Source organism: Notamacropus eugenii, chromosome 1 (genome assembly GCF_028372415.1).
Source record: "Notamacropus eugenii isolate mMacEug1 chromosome 1, mMacEug1.pri_v2, whole genome shotgun sequence".
Lineage (NCBI taxonomy): Eukaryota > Metazoa > Chordata > Mammalia > Diprotodontia > Macropodidae > Notamacropus > Notamacropus eugenii.
The window spans coordinates 524463315-524485175 of NC_092872.1; the positions used below are offsets into that span (position 1 = coordinate 524463315).

The 21861-nt window shown below is 40.0% G+C and overlaps 1 protein-coding gene across 5 annotated transcripts in view; it reads right to left on the reverse strand.

Annotated features, from left to right (window-relative positions):
• Positions 1-14151: 14151 nt before the first annotated feature.
• LOC140520134 (L-gulonolactone oxidase) overlaps positions 14152-21861 on the reverse strand; it is a 54454-nt gene continuing 46744 nt past the window's right edge. For 3 of the 5 annotated variants that reach the window (XM_072633846.1, XM_072633849.1, XM_072633845.1), the window contains 3 exons: positions 18398-18496; positions 16481-16571; positions 14152-14323 (listed from right to left, as the gene is read on the reverse strand). In XM_072633846.1, the coding sequence (XP_072489947.1) occupies positions 14195-14323; positions 16481-16571; positions 18398-18496 (319 nt within the window). In that variant the 3' untranslated portion in view covers positions 14152-14194. The remainder of the gene's footprint in view (positions 14324-16480; positions 16572-18397; positions 18497-21861) is intronic. The other 2 variants (XM_072633848.1, XM_072633847.1) reach the window with 1 other exon arrangement.

Genomic DNA, 21861 nt, shown 5'->3' on the forward strand with positions numbered 1-21861 from the left:
CGGCCTGGATTTATTTTATATTTTTCCTTTTTGGGAATTGGGTTGGGGAAGGGGAACAGTCAGAGAACCAAGCTAACCTTCAACATAAACTCACAGTGGTCCAGAAAGCAGTATTATTAATTAGTATTAAAATGAAGTTAATTGAGAAGCATGAGAGAACAGGTAATAGTTAGGTCCCTTTTGACTCTAAAATCCTCTGATTTTGATGCTTGTACACGGGAAAACGAAAACTAGAATTTATGCAATGCAGAGGACTAAGTTGGGTGATGCAATCAGCCTTCACACTTACACACATACATGACCACATTTGATCCCCACAATAATGCCATGAGGAAGATATTGTTATTCTCCTTGTTTTCACAGATGAAGAAATTGAGGCTAAGAGAGATAAAGTGATTTTCCCAGGATCCCATAGCTAGTAGGTGTCTGAGACAGGATTTGAATTTGAGTCCTCCTGGCTCCAAGTCCAGCAGTTGCTTTATACTCTGGATGAATTATAGGAAAAGTTTGTGTCAACATAGCTTTATGAATAAATGAATCTAATCATTCCATTGGCTTATGTGATAAAAATCACGAAAGTGTTCTCATGTATAGGAATAACATCTCAGAGGTCAAGGGGAGGCTGGCAAGATAACTGTTGTTATGGATGTTGCAAAGAAAAGGGCTAGTTGAGCAAGTACACATGGAGGTTCCCATGCCCACTGGCACACTGTGCATGTGGCGGCACCTCTAGTGCTTTCCTGGATGGAGACTGTAACTCTCATTAGGCAGTATAGCTATTCTCCTTTCCTTAGAAACATTTTCAGAACTGTGACTCTGGGGACTTCCACCCTGGGACCCTGGGAATTTTTTCTGTCCTTGTATACCCCTGGTTCCACCCTCATTTGTTTCCAGGAAATTTTGTTCTTTTCCTTGACCTCAGCATTTATAATGTTTAATAGAGTTGGACTGACACATGTCACTCCCGGGGTGATATTCTTGAATATGTCCTTCAGGGCCCATTCCTCACCTACAGGGGTTCAGGTTGCCCTTGTCTTATCACTTCTACAAAGCACCCAAGTTTGCATATTAAGCACAAGAAATAATAGGTAGAGGGCTGGCCTACCTCAGACATATACTAGGAATGTGATCACTGAGTAAGTCAATCAGCTAGTGTCCCAGGAAGTTCTTGAAGACTGTAAATGACTGATGAGTTATGGCTGCATTAGTAAAGGGAATTTCCATACCTGGAGTTCCTAACACCAAGGCAAGTACAGATGTCCCTCATCTGCCCTCATCTGATCAGTTCTCAAGTCCTGTTCTTTCTAACTTCATAACATGCCCCCTTCTCCCTTCTGACACTGCCACCATTCTGGTGCAGGTCCTAATTACCTCCTATTACAATAGCCTGGTGGCAGGTCTGCCTCTCTAAAGTCTCTTTCTCCTCCAGTCCAACCTTTATTCAGCCACCTAAACCATTTTCCTAAAACTCACATCCGTCCATGTAATAATATTCCAGTGTTAATAATACTCCGGTGGTTTCCAGTTCTATCTAGGATCAAAAATGAAACCTTCAGGCATTCAAAGCCCTTCCTAACTTAGTTTCTTCCTGCCTTTCCAGTCTTCTCTCCCCTTATTTCCCCCGTGCATATTGAGATGCAGTAACACTGCCCTCCTTATTGTTCCTTACACAAGACAATCTCCCAAATGAGAATGTTTTCACTGCCTGTCCCCCATGTCTGGAATTCCCTCCTTCCTCATCTCTACCTCCTGGCTTTTCTAGCATCCTTCAAGTCCCAGCTAAAATCCCACCTTCTGCAAAAGCCTTTCTCAGACTCCTTAGTCTTAGAAACTTCCCCTAAAACATCTATCCTCATATACATCTTGACGTGTATAGTTGTTTCCCTGTTGTCTTCCCCATTAAATTCCTTGGGATCAAGGGCTGGGTTTTGTTCATTTGTTTTGCCTTTCTATGTATCCCCAGGTGCTTAATAAATGCTGACTGATTCAAAAAAGCAGGAGAAACATCTGTATAGAGCCCACATATTTGTAGCAAGGCCTAAATATATTTTAAACCTTTTGTCTTTATATCACCTTGATTTCTGAGCATATCTCTCACCCCTTCCTATTGACAAGGTGTGGCCCCAGACAAATTGAGACCTGGGAAAGACCTTAATTTAGAAAGGCCAAGGTCACCCACTGCATCCTGGGCCATCAGCAGTCATCCCGACCTTTGTCTGGACACAGATGACTGGAGGAGACAGAGAGGCGGATGGCTGCTCAGCTCTGTCCCACTTCAATCCATTTCACGTGCAAATCAAGACATCACCCTCTTGAGGTCTTGTTGCTCTTCGAGAATGAAGGACTAAAAACAATTTAAACAGAAAAAAAGAAAGAAAAAAAGCATCCCAGGGAAACTAATCACACCACCCAAGCCTGACAGCATGTGACTGTTCCACACCCATATCCTCCCTTCCCCACTCATCAGAAAAGAGGAGCCTACATTTTCTAATCTCTTTTCAAGAACCAAGCTTGGTCCTTGTGAAACCACTGGATCATCTAATAGTCTATTGAAGGTCAAAATTCCATTTAATTTTTAAAAACAAAGAGTAGATTGCCACCTTGCAAGACCAGTTGAGGTTGAAGTCGAATGAATGAAGTTTAAAGTTATTTTATTTAACAGTTGCAATTCTATATATGTTTCATGGCATGCAGAAGGGAATGCAGTAGTGATCTGGTTAAGGGAGGGGGAGTAGGATAATGATTGCCAGCTCCTTTCAGTCTTCTCTACCCTTAACAGCCAAAGATGAAAAGGAGATTTTCTCACCCAAAGTCAAACAAGCATTTAGATTTAGAGATTTGAAATGGTAGCAGGAGAAAAATAGAAACAGAATAGAAATAAAATGGAGAGATGCTTATGGGCTTCCTGAACTACCAACTGAGGTCTGTAACATAAGAGAAGGTTTCACTGAAATTAAAACCTACATTTTAAAAGGTGGCAAGTCCTTCCCCTGGGGAAGTCACAGTACAGATGAACACCAGCAGGTGGCATCAGAGAGCAACATCCACTCAGGGAAGATGTCCCCAAAGGGTGAGGTGACTTCAGAAGAGAGGTTCACTGGAGACACCCCAAAGAGGACAGTGCAATGACATCCCTCCAGGACTTCTGCAGCTCTGCAGCATCAGGAGCACGAACTAGCCAGCAATGCCTGCTCCCTGGCCACATTTCTGAGTGTCCTGCCTGTCATACACATAATATGTGTGTATGCACATACACTCTAAATCTAGTCACAGTCCTATGATGATTTCTGTGAATTGTTCACCATTTATGTTTAGTTACTAGGCTGTACAAAAAAATTGCAATATCTTAGTGGCCCTCTTATGAATGGGTCCCTCCAAAAATACCCTAGGAGCTTTTGATTTGTGGGTATTTTGTGGTTCAGAATCCCTTCAAAATGATATCCCCCCCCATCCCCAATCCAATCAATATTCATAGATTACCACCAAAATCCATAATGGGAGAGCTTTTCATCCTCTCTACTGGTGAATCTTGGATGAGGGTAGAAAGGGAGATGCCTGAGAAGAAAAAGGAAATTGTGATATTCAGTAGGTTATAGCAAAACCAGAAACAAAGTAGATGCTCATTGATTGTGGAATGCATAAACAATGAATATTCTTGTGCATGTGAGTATTATACAGCAGAGGAAATTATGTATATGATGAATATAGGGAAGCATGGGAACACTTGTAGCTGGTCAAGTTTGGCCTGAAGAAAGAGATAGAAGAAGGTACCTCCCCACTGCTCCTTTGAAGAGATCAGGGACTATGGGTATATATACATATATATATGTGTGTGTGTGTGTGTGTGTGTGTGTGTGTGTGTGTGTATGTATATATATATACACACACATACATGCATACACACACACACACACATATACACATATACACATGTATATATGTATGCATACATACACATACATGCGCACACATATGTATTTATATAGTAAAGCTTTTTTGATATATTGGTTAGTTTTGCTAAACTGTTTTTTTCTCTTCTTTTTTATTCCCTGTTTTAAGGGATTACTTTTTGGGAGGAAAAGGAGAGAAAGATAACCTGGGAAGTGTAAGTGGTATAAAAACAAAAGATACCAATAACACTTATTTATTCTTTCATTTGTTTGTTTAGTGTCATAAGTTTTATTTTTTAAATAATATTTTATTTTTCCCCTAGTTACATGTAAAAACAATTTGTAATGTTCATTTAAAAAAATAAATCCCAAATCTTCTCTTTCTTTCTCTCACTTCCTCTCCACCTGAAAAGAATATTTTTAAAAAGGAAAAAAAAATAAGGAATGTGAAAAATATCAGGTATGGTATGGGAAGACATCTAATAATAGATGCAACATAAAATTTCAGAAAAAAGAAAATAAAATGACTGTAGCAATGTAAATGAGAAAAACAAAGCAAAAACACAAAACTATAATCATGTAAAAAAACATGAGTACTGTAATTTTACTGAACAAGTTTGGTCCCACAGACCTGGGCCCCCCAGCTTAATCATAGGCCATCTAGACACACCTTGATATATGTTAGCTAGTGAAAATGTACTCATGGTCTGAAAAACTTCTGAAGAACCTAATCATGGATTCAACTCCAGGTGAGATAGGTCATGATTGGAAGACAATGACAAAAATGGAATCTCGATCTGCATCCTTCTTGACCTCACTCCCATGTTTGATGTTGCTGAAACCACTGACTACCCCTTTCTTCCGAATATTCTCTCCACTTTTGGTTTTCATGACTCTATTTTGTCTGACCGATCCTTCTCAATCTCCTTTATGGAATTGTTATCCATGCCCTTTTCTCTTTCTGTAGTCACTCTTTTTGGTGATCACCTTAGTCCTTATGGGTTCCACTATCATCTCTGTACAGATGACTCCTAAATCTACATATTCATCCACCATCTTTCCCAAGCTATAGTCCCAAACCATAGTCATGGTCATAGACATGGAAAGGACTTTGGTGGCCATATGGTCCAATCTTCTCATTTATAGGAACTGAGGCTCAGTAGGAGTAATTTACTCAAGACCACACAGATGGCAAGTAGCAAAATGTGGATTCAAACCCATATCCTCTGACTCCAAATTCAAAGCTCTTTCTGTTGTCCTATGCTGCCTCACCAAATGCCTGCCCCATCTCCACCTGGATATTTCAGAGGCATTTCCAATTCCACACTTCTCTAAAAGAACTCATTATATTTTCCCCTAAAATGACTTTTTTCTAACAGTTATTTCTGTTAATGGCACCACTATTTTCCCCAACACCTTGGTCTGTAATCTCTAAGCCATCGTCAACTTCTCCCTCTCCAGCATTCCTCCAACTCCAGGTGTCAAGTCTTGCTGATTTTACTTCTACACCATCTCTGAAACTGTTGCTTTCCTCCTGTTTACACAAGTACTGCCACGTTCAGGCCTTCAGCAGCTCTCACCTGTCCTTTTGAGAAGCCACCTAACTAACCTCTCTTTATCTAGCCTCTCCCTTTTCTACACTCCAACCTCCATCATTCATCTACCCATTTTTCCATTCTCTGTAACTGCCAGACTGATACTCCTAAAGACCTGACCATGTAACTCTTCTGATCAAGAAGTTTTGATGGCTCCCTATTGCCCCTAAGATTAAGACCGTTTCAGTATCATTTTCTTATCAATCATATTTGCAATTGATTTTGTCCATTCTGCTTAAGGCACAGTTCTTTGTCTTTGAACTTAGAGTTCAGTTGGCTTGCGATGGGTTAAGTTTAAAAATTTAGGCCTTTTTGTCTCAAGGAATTTTACTGGCCAGAGGAAATATGTGTGAAAGAAACAGTCAGGCCTGCTATCTTTACTCCACTGAGCTATCTTTAAGGATGTCTGGTTTGCTGTCCAAAAGTCTGGGCTGCTATCTTGCACCTGGACTCAAATATTGAGCACTTCTTAGTCTCATGGGAGAAAAAGGGGAGTTGTTGTTGGCCTGCATTACCACACTTCCAACTAATTATGTTGTTTCCCTCATCTCAGCTCTGTAGCCAATCATGTTGTGTTTAAGTCCATGACATCATCTACCTTGTTTTTTGTTCTGTATTCCCCAAAGCCTATATAAAGAGAATTGTACTCTTAGTAGGAGTCTTTGGCTTAAATGGAGGCAAGCCATCGCTCCATTTATAGATAGGTAGCATGCCCCTGCTAATAAATGTTATCTTGCCTGGAGGTCTGCCTTTGTTTACCTTTTTGTTAAATTGCAATTGCGACAGATAAAATACAAACTGTTTTGTTCACTATTTTAAAACTCATTTCAATCCTGTTCCAACCTGTTGCTCCTCCCTGCACACATTCTAAATTCCTGTCAAATTTCCCTAGTTGCTATTCCTCATACACAATAGTCCATCTCCTGCTTTTGTGCCTTTGCCTGAGCTCTTCCCCATGCCTTCAATTTCTCATTTCTAACTCTGCTTCTTGGAAGCCCTAGCGTTCTTCAAGACTCAATTTGTATCATCTAGTAGATGACCTTTAAGGTGCCTTCAGAGTTTGAGGTCTTATAATTCCCTAAGCAAAACATGGGAAAGTTTTCTTCCTCTGCCTCTCTGGACTTCATTTTCTCCATCTGCAAAATGATAGAGGGAGCTGGATAATGACGATGATGGATGCTGATAACAGTTTAAAATAACACTTTAAGGTTTATAAAGAGCTCTGCGTATGTTGTCTATCCTGTTTGATCCTTCCACAAAGACAAGGTAGGTGCTATCATTATTCTTGTTTTACAGATGAAGAAACAGATTGAGAGGGATTAAATGATTGGCCGGTTCATATATCCAGTGGTATCTTGCCTGAGGCAGGATTCAAACTCAAGTCTTCTTGATTCTACATCCACTTAGCAGATGATCTGATTTGATTATCTTTCCTGTCAAAGACTGCTGGTGTTTCTCCACTCTCATGTCTCAGGCACATGTCCTTCCTTGCATCTGGTCCACTGCAATCACGTATACGAGGTCTGTTCAGATGTACAGTCAAACTTTATTAAGAGTATAATGGAATTTCAAGGGCAAAAGCTCCACATAAGGTAATTCACAGGGGCAACATGATATTACTCAGTAAGCTTTGCCTAGGCTTAAAGCATGAACAACCTTTCTCCAGTGATTCCTGATGCTTAATGTTATATCCCTTTGGTCTCTGGGTCCTTCCTCTGGGGGTTACGGCTCCTTCTTCTCTCTTACCTCACTTTCTGCCTTTATATTGAACATCCTTTTGGTTTACTTGGAGGCCATCGTATGGACAAAATCAAGAGATCCTAGAATCCTAGAACATCAGAGTTGGGAAGGATTTCCATGGCCACCTAGTCCCACTAATACACAGAAGGAATCTCCATTATAGTATATTTGATTAAGTGATTATCCAGACTGCTTACAGACCTATAAGGAGGAGGAACGCAGCATTTCTCAAAGTGGCCTATCCTACTTTGAAACTGTTATCAATGTGATGAAACCTTTCCCCCCCCTTATATCAAGCCTAAATTGGTGTCTTTGCAATTTTCACTTTTTGCTACTGAGTCTACCCTTTCCCTCCCCCCCCCCCCCCACCCCTGAGCAGAACAGAATGAATCTAATCCCTTTTCAGCATGACCATCCTTCTGATACCTGAAGACAGCAACCATTTCCCCCTGGAGTCTTCTCCCAATTTCTTCAACTGATGCTCATGGAGTGAAGGCCCATCTCATCCTGGTGTTCCCTCTGGACACTCTCCAGCTTCTCAGTGTCTTTATTAAACCATGGTGTCCCAAATTGAGAACAATACTTTCAAATGAAGTTGAATGAGCTCAGAGTACAGTGGGAGTTTGTTATTGTTTGGTCATTTTCAGTCATTGTCCAACTCTTTGGGACCCCATTTGAGGTTTTCTTGGCAAAGATACTGGAGTCGTTTGCCAATTGCTTCTCCAGCTTATATTATAGATGAGGAAACTGAGGCAAATAGGGTTAAGTATCGTGTCCAGAGTGACACAGCTAGGAAGTGTCTAGGGCTGGATTTGAACTTAGAGCTTCCTGACTCCAGACACTTAGCTTCCCACAGTGGGAGTATCATCTCCCTATTTCTAGAAGGTGTGCCCTGCTCCTCTTAACACAACCCAAGATGGCCTTTGCTCTTCTGGTTGCCACATCACACTGTTGATCTCCAGATATTTTTCAGAATAACTGTTGTCTATTGATGTTTCCTTCATCTAATGCTTGTGGTGCTAATTTTTTGTATCCAAGGACAAGATTTAACATTTATCTCTATTGAATTTCATCCTATTAGATTTTGCCCAGTGCTGGATCCTTTTGGATCTGACTCTATCTTCCAATGTATTTGCTATCCCTCTTAGCTTTGTGTCATCTTAAAATTAATAAGCCTACTATCTACACTTTTATCCAAGGCATTGATCAAAATGCTAAACATCACAGGGCCAATCACAAATCTGTGAGTCATTTCTTATCACATGGACAATGAGCCGTTATCAATTGCTCTTGGAGTCTGGTCATCTAATTAGTATATATGTGTACTATCTATATAGAAGGTAAATATCTACATCTGAACCTATCTGATTGGCATTCATCTAGTTCATATCTCTTCATATTCTAGTTGGAAATACTTCATTAATAGTGATGCTAAAATCTAAATTAAATTACATTTGCAGCATTCTCCTCATCTAATGGTTTAGTCATCCTATCAAAAAAGAAAATGAGCTAAGTCCCATGGTACCTGTTCTTGGTCTAGACTGAGAGTTCTTAATTTGTCCAACTATCTGTCTATGTAGACACACTTACACATACCCTAACTTCTCATATATAGATGTATGCATATATACACACACATCTTGAGCGATGGAAAGATAACATCCCTTGGTCACCTGTCACAGTTTTTAATTATGCTCAATCTAGAAATTCTTCCATATGTAGGATGGATTTCCCTTTATGGCATTTCAACCCATTTTCTTTTTTTTTTTTTCAGCCCCGGAGGAATCAGAAAACAACTATGGAGGGTTGTGGCTTAGCAAGAAAACATTTACAAGCCCATTGTTGATTGTAAAATAAATAGACCTTCAGCTCAAGAGCTACTTGGGTAAAGTTATATGTAAGGAAAGAAATAAGGAAGCAGTTGGGTGGTTTGAGACTGGGCTCTCTTTTTCTGACACTAGCTAGCTCTCCATTGTTTTTTGTTCATCCACATAATGCACCCTCAATATACTAAATAACTCATTTTCAGCAAGTGAAAATTTAGGAGGAGGCAGAATTATAAAAGGGACCAAGTGCTGGCCTTGGAGTCAGTTGTTCAGTCAATATGCATTGATCAAGTACCTACTATGTGCCAGGCACTGTGCTAACGGTTGGGGGTACAAAGAAAGGCAAAAGACAGCCAATTCTCTCAGTGAGCTTACAATATAATGGGGAAGACAACATGCAACAATTATGAAAAACATGATACATATAGGATAAATAGGAGGTAATCAACAGAGGGAAGGCCCTGATATTAAGGTGAATCAGGAACAGCTTATAGAAGTTAGGATTTTAACTGGGACTTGAAGGAAGCCAGGGATGGCAGGAGGTAGAGATGAGGAGAGAGACAGCTCCAAATACAAGGGACAGCCAGAGAAATTTCTCAGAGCTGGAAGATGGAGTGTGTTATTTGTGGAACAGCAAAGGGCCCACTGTTACTGCGTCATGGATTATTATAGAGGGAGTGATAAGGGGGAGGTAAATAAGGTTTAAGAAGACTGGAAAGGCAGGAAGGGGTCAGGTTGAATCAGAAAGAGCTAAATTCAAAGCTCACTTCTGAAAATTGTGGACCCCTTGGAATATCAGGAAACTTTTGAAGGCTTATATAACTAATCTATAGGCAATTCTCTGTGCATTTTAAATCTGAGAGAGGCATTATATGTAAATAACGCCTTCTCATAAGCATCTTTGAATACTGCCTAGAATCTGACTCTCTCTCTTCCACCTAGTATTAGTTAGATAAAATCTTGCTGGAGAGATGCAGTGTTTTATGCACCCTTAAGGAGCTTCGGTTATACTCTGCAAACAACTCTTCTTGAATTAGCAGCATCTGCTTGGACACCGATTTCAGTATTTCTCTTTAATGTCTCAAAAGTTTTTGATCATTCACCCTTATTAGTAAAAGAACACAGTGAGATTTGAGGTGCAGATCATGACCTGTCCCAACATCAGTTCATCCTGGGACATTCACTGTCACCCAAAATGAAGAGGAGGGGGATCTTAGTCTTGTGCACAGGAGCCAAGGATGCCTGGCTCAGCCCCTCTCAGAGGGCTAGGGATGCTGGGAGGCAGGAGATTTTTCCTAAGGCACCTGACCAGCTTCTGTTGTGGGTGGCCAGGTAATGATTTGGTTTGCTAGTTCAACAGTCAGGTACAACTGGAGAGGTTGGGAGTGGGCATAGGGGAAGGCATGGAATGATGATAGATAGATAGATAGATGATAGATAGATAGATAGATAGATAGATAGATAGATAGATAGATAGATAGGATAATTAGTGACAAACCCTAGGACTGGCTATTGCTAGGAAGGTGGGATGCACTCCATCTTTCTACTTTTTGATCCACTTTTCATATATCCCTGGGAGTCAGACTGGGCCTTCCAAGGTACCCCAATCCCAACTTTGAGACCACTGCTCCAAGATTCTTTTTAGTTCTAAAAGTTGTGTGATGCTAATTTCCCTTCCCCATCTATCACTCTTCTATGTGATGAACCAATAGGAGGGTGGGAAAATGGTTTGCATTTCACCCTCCCTGAAATAACCAGTCCTGGGGTTCACCTCCAGAACAACTACATTTATCTTATCCCCCATCGTTCCTCCATTCCCTTCACTGCTTTTCATCCATATTCCAATACAGTATAGCATATTAGGGGATCATAGGGACCTTATCAGTGATATTTCTAATCCAACTTCACCCATTTTGTAGAGATGAGGGAGCTGATGCTCAGAGAATTGTCTGGCTCAAGGTCACGCAGGTAATAAGTGGCATAGCCAGTCTCATGACTCAGATCCTGTGACTCGAAGTTCAGAACTTTCCACTTTACCATGTTGTCTCACTGAGGCCTTCTCTCCCTCTTCCAGGTATCCAGGACATGTCAATACCATATACTAAATATATTCAACTGTTGTTCAGTCATTTCAGTCATGTCTGACTGTTTATACTCTGTACTTCTCTTCTATCTCTACCATGTCCCAGAAGCAAACAGCTTTCTAATATGGAATTCAATCCATAGACTGTGGAGGTCTCATATTTTGACTTGTAATATTGTGGCTGGAAGAACCCATCATACTTGAGCCCCTCCCAAAAGCTAGCATGGGTTCAAAGCCTCTTTGATCTAACATCTACTTAACAACATATCTCATGGGCCCCAATGATGATTTAAAAAAAAATTATCAGTAAAAAGCAAAAAACATTTAACTAAACAGAATAGCAAAATAAATAATAATGAATATTTTCCCTTATACACTTGGGGGCTGACGCTCCCATAGATTTCCATACCATGTGTGACAGAGGGCTACATGCATAGGGAATATATATGGCCAGGGGACACAAATGGAAAAGAGTTATGAATAGCCAGGGCAATTCATACTTCTAGAGCCGTATCCCAGCTGGAACTCCTCTCCATTTCCAGCTCTATTATTGGCTGCTCCTCACATCTGCTGATGTCAGCACCAATCAGATGGTCTCATTGAGCTACAGAGCTGGACTATCCTTTGTTCTGCTCTATCACGGAAGGTCTTCACCTACTCTTCTCCGTATGGGAAGAATATATTGGCTTTTTTAGTTCATGGTCCCAAGGGCTCCCTCAGCTAATTTCCCTTCCCCATCCCACTTCCCTTCACCGGGAGTCAGCCAACTGACTGTCTTTTGGATCTCCTTTACTGCTACATCTATGCTGTTCCTTCACCCCAGTCTACTGATTTAGACTTGAAAAATTCCTTTCAATTCCTTTCCCCTCCCACCATGCCAGTCATGGTCTATGTAAATCTTTTCCTAGGGAAAATGTTGAAAGAGGCTTGATGGGACTAAATACCCTTAGACCTATCTCTCAAGGATGTTTAGTCCCATCGAACCTCTTTCAGTTGTTTTCCTCCCTACATTATAACATTTCACTTTCATTTTATTTCCCCCAAATAGATTGTAAACTCTTCCTTGGTGAGGGTCATGTGTTCTTTTTATTCTCCATAGTTACCCTTTATTCATTCTTTCAAAGTACCGTAGATCAGGCACAAACTGAAAACAAGGCCATACAGAGGAAAAATATAGATGTCTTGCAAAGAAATCTAAAGTTCATAGTTATATCTTCAAATGTCTAAGATGGCCAGAACCAGCATGCCACTCTCTGGTCATTTTCTAGTCATGCCATCATGTATATATATACATACATATGCACATAGGTATACATATATATATATATAATTACATACAAATACATACATATATAAATGGATATGTAATTTATATACAGTGTGTATATGTATATATATGTTTAAATGTAACATATGTGTATGTATATATAAATAATGACAACTATATAAAAATCCCTAGGAGGAAGTGGAATCCTAAGTAATGGAAAAACCATTGAATACTTTGGAGAACAGATAATGAAACATATATCCTCACTTGACAAAAAGTTGCGGAATGAGTAGGATAGACATGATGTCTCTATTCAGTGTTTTTGCTGAATTGTTTTTCTTTAATATAAGGGAGGGTTCTGAAGGGAAGTGGGATGGCGAAGAATGACGTAGAGACAAGAAAGACATCAAAAAAATTTTATTGAAAGATAGTAAAAATAATAAACTTAGTGGAGGAAGATAAGCTGACATAAGATTAAAGGAAGTGAATGATTGAAGGTGTGTGAGGCTTATTTATATTTTATTTGAATTATATTATGTATATAATATATAATTTATATTATATTATTCATTTAAGTTCTAATTTATTTATTCCTTCAACAAGCCTTTATAAGTACCAGGCCCTGTGCTAGGGGATACAAAAAAAGAAAGGAGGAGGAGGAAGAAGAAAGGGAAGATTAGAAGGATGAGGTGGAGCATAAAAGAAAAAAGAGGAGAAAGAGCAGGAGGGCAAGGAAAAGAAGGAGGAGACAAAGGAGAAGGAGGAGGAGAAATAATTCCTGACCTGCCTTCAAGAAACTTTCACTCTAGTTGGGGTGGAGGATGGGGAAAAATTAATCTGAAACAGTTGATTTATATCATCAATAATAAAAGGAAATGAGGTCACTGTTGGCAATTCAGGTCTGAGGCTGCAGTCATTCATTCTGGCCTGGCTGGGACAGAAACACTCTGTGCACATGCACAGAAGGGAAGTTTATACTAGGTGTGAGATCTTTGTCGACTGAATTTTAGGGGCATCATAACCAAGATAATGAGCCTGTTATGCTAGGTTCTGGGGTGCCATGTCTTAGGAAAAGATATTGACAAGTTAGAGGGCAGTCTGGTTGGTAAAGGAACTGGAGCTCATGCTATAGTCCCTTTGAAGAAACTGGGCATGGGAGGCAGCCTGCTGCAGTAGGAAGAATGTTGGATTTAGAAAGAGAAACCTAGGTCTCAATTCTGTCTCTGCAACATACCACCTGTATAACTTTGGGCAAATCATTTTAACTTCACTGGTCTGTTTCCTCATCTGTAAAGTGATGTATATTGTCAGACTACATGACCTCTAAAGTCCCTTCCAACTTGAAATCCCTGATCCTATGGTTAGGTCCAGGGAGAAGAAAAGACTTCGTGTTTAGGCAGTGGAGAGGACATAAGGACTGATTTCAGGTATTTGAAGGACTGTCATGTAGAAAATGGAAAATCTTTTCTACTTGAAGGCAGAATTATGAACAATGGGTAGAAACTGTAGAAATGCAAATTTCTATTCAATAGAAGGAAAAACTTCCTAACAATTAGAATTGTCTGGAAATGGAATGGGCGGCCTCTGGATCCATTCCTGGAGGTTTCGGGGAGAAGATGGATAGAGTAGCCAGTTTTTGGAAATGCTATGCAGAAGGGAACTGATAACATCTGAAATTCTGTGAATCTGAGATTTGGTCTGTGCTATACCGGGGGAGCAGGAAGTGGTGGGAATGAAAAGTTGAGGTATCTTGGAGTAAGCAGCCAGGTTTATTTTACAGTTTCTCCCGTATCTTAATAAAACACTTTCTCCAAGTATGCATTCAGGAACATTCCAGTGGGATCCAATTTTTCCCGGATAGCACAGAATTTCTGAAAGGATGGATACATCTTCTCGAAGTCTTTCCGGGTACAGGTGTGTGCCTAGAGAGGGGAGGGGACCCAAAAAGATATTAGCAGGAGATAGAGTTGTAGCAGTCATACACATATACATGCTTATACATTTGCACACAGAATATGTTAAATCTCACCAAATAATACTTGACCGATAGAGTAATGTAAATATATGGCAGTAGCTTGCAAACACTTCATGTATCTTATCTTATTTGAGACTCATAACCTCATTGTTATGTAAGAAAAAGTAGGAATCAATCATTCTGAGACATCTTGATGAGTTAACAATATAAAAACCTCCCAACCATTCAATGACCTAGTATTAGAACGTCCTCAACCCCTATTGAAAGAGAAATAAAATACAATAAATGATGAATAGAACTGGTAAAGCTGCCATCCATTTTGTAACAATTATTAATTGTCCTTGAATAAGAAATCTGCAGTTTTGCCTAGAAGGACTTCTTTCACAAATGTAAAAGTATTTGGTCACTTCTTGTCTTCTGCTTTTGAACAGGTGATATTTTTTTATAATAAATCCTTCCAATTCCATTCCAAATACTCCCCCCTTTCTCCTTTGGCAAATCCCTCTTTTGTTCTGCCCTCTTTCTTCCATGAAATGCTTTTATTATCTACCCTAAATTGCCACACAACGCAACTGATTGACTGTGTGCCCTAAAGTGGGTCTGAACATCATGCACAGCAACAGCATGCTGTGTGATGTTTGTGATGATTAATTATGAGAGACTTAGCTCTTCTCAGTAATATGATGATCCAAGACAATTCTAAGAAACTCATGACAAAAAATGCTAACCACACCCAGAGAAAGAACTGATGGAGTCTGAACGTAGAATGAAGCATATACTATTTTCATTTTTTTTTTCTTTCTTTCTCGTGGTTTTCCCCTTTTGTTCTGATTCTTTTTTTCACAACATGACTAATGTGAAAATGTTTAACACAACCTATAATGTATATACATATGCATATATATAACCTATATATGTACACATATAGCCCATATCAGATTGCTTGCTATCTTGAGGAGCGGGGAGGGAAGTAAGGGGGAAAGAAAAATTGGGAACTCAAAATTTTATAAAAATGAATGTTGAAAACTATCTTTATGTGTAATTGGGAGAAAAATACTATTAAAGTGGGTCTGAAAGGCTATAAAATCCATACCCTTGGAAGCTGATGTTATCATCAATCAGTCTTCTCCCTTAGCATGCTAACTTGTCTCTTCTTTTGGGTTGGCCTCCTATCTCTGATTCATCAGACCCTCTGCCCCCCAACACCAGTGGGTACACTTCTCCCAAGAAGTTCTGTTCCTCCTGTTTGAGAATTCCCCAATAAGAGCTAAAAGCCAGAACAAAAGACAAAGCAGGAGGAGGTCGAACGTGGGGTGAGGAGGAAATTTGGAACCTGTGATTTCACGGGTGTGGGAGGACTCCCACTTGGGAAGCTCTCCACTGACTGAGTGGTAATCTGAAGGTTCTTGGAGAATGGCTTGTGGACATTGAGAGCTCAAGTGAGTCTGCCCATAAATGTCAGAGGACTTGAACCCAGATTTTACTGAGCCCAGGGCCTGCCTTTACCCATTAGGCAGCACTGCCTCTTCTAAACTGGCATTTACGTAATGATTTAAAGTTTGGAAAGCAGGACGACAAATGATCTCATTCCAGCCTCACAACAATCCTATCTAGATAGCCACTGGTAGGCATGATTATCCCCATTTTCCAAATGAGAAGACTGAGCTGAGGAGGAGTTAAGTGCCATTTCCAGAGTCCCAGCACTAGTAGGTATCTGAGACAAGATTTGAAGGCTTTCCGACTCCAAGTCCGAAGAAGAGGGCTTCTTAAGGAATGAAACAAAAAATCAAGCCTTAAATCATACATTAAATGTTTCCTATCTTCTCCGCCTTGATGGTGCTTATGAGTCACATGATTAAGGGAAACAGGGTCTTAAAAACAAATAGATTTTTCTGCCTTTTGGCATATTCTGCTATTCTAGGTGTATTGTTCTGGGTTTTGTTTTGGTTTGAGTGAGGCCAAAGAGACATCTGTTCTCCTTAAACTCAGTTAATATTTTTGAGTTGCTTTTCATTTAAGCAAAGCCACATTTTGCTTGGGGCCAGAAATCTTCCCAGGAAGTGCTTTTCAGGTCTGAGCTGCTCAGTTAGCACTGTGTCCATACCTTGGCCCAGTGGGGCCTCCCTCCAACCTTCTTCATGATGCGTTCATAGGCCAGCCAGTAGTCAAGGCGGGGAACATCCTTTCCATAGGGCCTACAAAGTAATACATTGAGGTCAGTGAGTACACACCCCAGCTCTTACTCTTCTTGCCATGCGGTAGAACCAGAAGAATAAACACTTTTTGAAAATCCCTTTGTCCCACACCAAGAGGAACTATTCAGGACTTGGTTATAGTAAAATGCTTTCCAAATCACAGGCCATTAGAGATCTAGTTTTAAAAAAAAAATTCTGGAAATCTTCACTCTTGCTGGTGTAGTGTAAACTTCAATTTCCTGGAGGTATAATCTATATCCTGTAAGATATACATTCTCAAGATCTTAAGAGATTAGGGCATTACTATTTTGTGAAGGACTGCTTTTGTGCACTAGATTAAATGTACCTCAGTAGCTTAACATTGTTGGCACAACTCTAGCTCTAGGGCAGAATTTGTGGGCTGAGCTCCTGATAACTACCCTTTAGCTAGCACATTATTATCATGGACCATTTCATGATCTCACCTACCACCTACTCTCTGAAGCCAGCTTCTTTGTCTCATCCAGCCCCATCCTCCAATTACACAGCTTATCATCAATCTTCTGACAGTATAAGAATTTTCATAATTATCCAGATGATTTTGTGTTAAATAGTTGCGAATCAATGAACCAACTACCACTTATTAAGATCATATTTTGTGCAGGCTCCAGAACTAATTCCTGGAGATACAAAGACAAAAGCAAAAACAATTCCTGAGTTGAGGCAGCTTAAATTCTTATTGGAGAAACAATGTGTACATGTGAGGAGGTGATCTTTGAAAGTTTACTTTAAGAGAAAAAAATAGTTGATGAGTTGTCTGATTTGACAGTTCATTAGTCTGGGGGCATAAATCTGACTCAAGATTCTAAATCATGTCTGGCATGGAATTCTATTTTAAGATAGCACTTGCTCATTTATAGACAGTGGAACTTTGGAGTAAATGGAAAATACAATTGACTTCAGTGATTTCCATATGGAGAGTTTAAGAATTAGGGAACTAAAGGTTTATGATCAGGGAAAAAAGAGAACTAAAGATTTATGACTGGAGAAATATGGACCCCAGAACTGTTCTGTGATTATGGGAAAAGCATATTTTACATGATTATAGACAGAGGATAAGAATTTGATTACTAACTATAAACAAAAGCATGATTTTTTTTGTAGAGAGAACACTGCTGTTGAACCAAGAAGGTAACAGAAAAGAGAGAGAAGTAAAAGAATTTGCAGAATTATATAAAATTTCAGATTTATATGAAAAACAGACCAGAACTCCTTCTCCAATGTCACTTGTTGCCAGGCACATAGGTTGGTCAATGAGAGGCTGGATTATTCCCTACTATTACCTATTGCTGAGAAGAAATGGACAAAAATATACTCTCTTCTCTATTATGACTTACTATTGATAATAAGAAATAGAGAATAAATTCTGCTTTCTCTCATGATTTGGTGCTGAGAAAAGAGAAGATAAAAGAAGAGAAGAAAAGAGGAGAGAAGAGACTAAAGATATATTCCTGCATTGTTGTGTGTTGTTGCTGAGAGGTAGAGGGGAATAGAGAACACAGAATATATTTTTCTACATTGCCACCTGTTGTGGAGAAAAATCCTACAAGGGGGTAGCCTAGGAGAGACTTTTGCTCACTTTAGAATAAAGGTCATGGCTTTTTTCCTAAAAAAGAATTGTGCTTCCTCAGCTGAAGGCATCAGCTAAATCTAAAGCTATAAGAGATAGATACTATAGCTGCTGTTAAGCAGTAAACCCAACTGAACAGACTAACAGCATGGAAGCAGAGCATTAAAGAAGCAGCCCATTGGATTAACTGGTCTGGCTGAAATACCGTGAACCTCACCCAGTGAGATGTTTAAGCACAATGTGTATCATCTCGGTTTGGTAATGGAAGCATCTGTCAAGGAAGCTATGCTCATCAGAGAACTTGTATGAACACTTCCTAAAACAGAAAGAAGACACCAAAATTTGTAGTTTCAGAGTTGTAAGTTGTCCTTGTCACATGTGGTTCCTATATATGTTTTACCATCCTGAGACTTTGAATGTGTTCTCACTCTTCCCCTGACACTGCACACATTGGTGGGAGAATGTAACTGAGATATATGGGTGGATGTAATGTAAATATTATGTTTGCTTTGCATTCAGTGAATGTTTTGGTTACAATTAATTTGAGTGTTTAGTGACTGAAATGTTAATGGATGACAGAACAGCTGAGGGTTATAAGCTAAGGTGGAACAATCAATGATAAGGATTACTTCATGACCTGGACATTTAGAGTGGCAGCCACATTTGTGTACCTGCGGGGAACCACTTCAAACTAGTAATGGGTGGAGGCTATGGGGTCAGAAACTGAGCAAGCTCCTGGCCAGGGAAAGAAAATCTAAGAATAGTTGGAAGTCAGGGGTATGAGAAAGCTTCAAGCATATCAGTATATACAAGAAATAAACACAATGAACATAAGGGTTGGATATGGTTGGTTGGTTGGTTGGTTAATTGGTTGTTGTCCTTTGTTACTGAAGAAGACCAAAATGACATCACTGGGTTGGAGACCAGGTACAGTGTGTCTGTGATTGATCAGACCAATATAAGCTCATAAGGCTCTACCACAGGTTGGGCACAATAGTCCATGTGAACATTTGGAGTGGAGATGTCTCTAAATTTGTGCACATTTGTTTTGAGCTACTAATTCTGCTTCACTTATAGAGCACATCACTTCCTTGATGTGCCATGTGACATGCCATGCTTTGCTAATATCTCCCATGTCACGTAATCTATTCCAGAATTCTTCAGAGAGATCTTGGGAGTGTCCTTGTATCACTTCTTCCGACCTCCATGTGAGTGCTTGCCTTTTGTGAATTCTTCATAAAATAGTCTTTTAGGCAAACATACAACTGGCATTCAAAATAGCCAGCCCTTTGGAGTTGCACTCTCTGTAGCAAAGTTTGAATGCTTGGCAATTTAGCTCAAGAAAGGACCTCAGCATCCAGTGCTTGCCAGGTAATCTTCAGAATCTTCCTGAGACAATTCAAATGGAAGTGATTCAGTTTCCTGGCATGGGGCTGGAATACTGCCCAGGTTTCACAGGCATACAACAGTGAGGTCAGCACAATGGCTCTGTAACCCTTCAATTTAGTAGAAAGTCTAATACTTCTTCTCTCCCATACTTTGATTTGGAGTCTCTCAGACACTGAGCTAGCTCTGTCAATGCATGCATCAACCTTATTATCAATGTGTACATCCCTGGAAAGTACACTGCCAAGGTAAGTGAATTTATCCACAGAATTCATTGTTTCCCCATGTACTGTAACTGATGTTTCCATGTATGGATGATGCAGGGTTGGCTGGTAGAGAACCTGTGTTTTATTGGTGTTAATTGTTAGGCCAAACTTAGCACAAGCAACAGAGAATCAGTCGATACTTTGTTGCATCTCAGCCTCAGAGGCTGCACAGAGTGTGCAATCATCTGCAAACAGAAAATTGTGCGCCAATTCTCCCTCTATTTTAGTCTTGCCTTGTAGCCTTTTCAGGTTAAATAATTTACTGTCACTGCAGTAGCTGACCTTGATGCCTTTTCATCCTCGTTGAAGGTGTCTGACAACATTGCTGAAAACAACATGCTGAAAAATAAAGGAGCAAGCACACAGCACTGCTTCACTCCACTGATGACTGGGAAAGTCTGAGAGCATCATCAATTATCCAGAACCCACATAAGCAAGCCGTCATGAAATTGATATACAATACTGATGAACTTCACCAAATTTTGCCATAATTTTCCACAAGCCCTCATGACTGACAGTATCAAAGGCCTTGGTTAGACCAGTGAACATTGTGTACAGACCTCTGTTCTGCTCCTGACATTTCTCCTGGAGTTGTCAGATAGCAAACACCATGTCGATAATTCCTTGGCCCTTTCTAAAACCACACTGGTTTTCAGGTATATGACCATCTTCCAAAGTAAGGATCAGTCTATTAAGAAGGACTCTGGCAAGTATCTTGCCAGCAATGACTAAGAGAGAGACCCCCCCTCTCCCTGTGGTTGTCACAGGACAATCTATTCCCTTTACCTTTTTAGAGATGGACAATGGAGGCATCCTTGAACTCCTGGAGCATAACTTCCTCTTGCCATATAACCTGGAAAATTTCAGTTCGCTTTTGTATGAGCAGTAAACCTCCTGCCTTGTAAATCTCAGCTGGAATAGAATTAGCACCTGGTGCTTAACCACATGAGAGAAGCCTAATGGCATTCAAGACCTCTTCTTTATTTGTAAGTTCGGCTAGAGAGGGACTGACTTCAACCTGAGGTATACAGTCAATGGCTTCAGCATTGATTGATGATGTTCTGTTGAGAACACTATGGAAATGTTCAGCCCATCTCAATAGGATCATATCCTTATGGCTAATCAATGTGGCTCCATTAGCACAGAGTAGTTGAGATGCACCATAGATCTCTGACCCGTAAATGCCCTTCAGGGCATCATAAATGCTTTTTGGATTGTTACTCTCTGTGTAAAACTGAATTTTGACTGGCTTTTTACTGAGTCAAGAATCCTGAATCTCTCTAATTTTTGCTTGCACTCTACTTTTGATGGAATTAACACTGCCTTCCAGGAGATGGATGAACCATCCTGTTGCTAAACCCTGTGAAGTTCTGGGTTTGGTTTTTTGTTGTTGCTGTTTAGCAACTCCTGAATTTCCCCATCATTTTCATCAAACCAGTCTTGATGTTGGTGAGGGCTCTGACTCAGATGAGCAAACGCAGTGCTGTCTATCAGATCTCTGCAAGCTGTCCACTCCTTTTCTGCTCCACTGTTGCCAACAGTGTGTTGGTTCAGGTTTCCCTCCAAGTTAGCCACTAACTTCCTGCTTGAAGAAGCATCTAATCTATTGACATTGTCTTCTAGTAGTTGTCTTGCCCTGGGCATGCAGTTTTTGTTGAATGCAAATATTTCCCTTGGAGAGGACAAGTCTATGATCAGTCTAGGTCTTTTCATCATACACTGCCTTCGTCTCTTTTACATCCTGTCTGTCTCTTCTCCTTAGAATTATGTAGTATATTTAAATGCCAATGCTTGTTGCCAGGGTGCATCTACAAAGTTTTATTGCATTTAGGTAAACCGAAGACAGTGGTGGTGATGATAAGATCATAAGATGCAAAAGTCTTCAGTAGTAAGTAACCATTGCTGTTGCTGTTTCCAACTCCACTCCTTTTAAGGATTTCCTGCCATGTCTGATAGTCTGTGCCTACTCTGGCACTAAATTCACTTAGAATTATAAGCTTGTTTTATTTGGGCACAATGATGATGATGG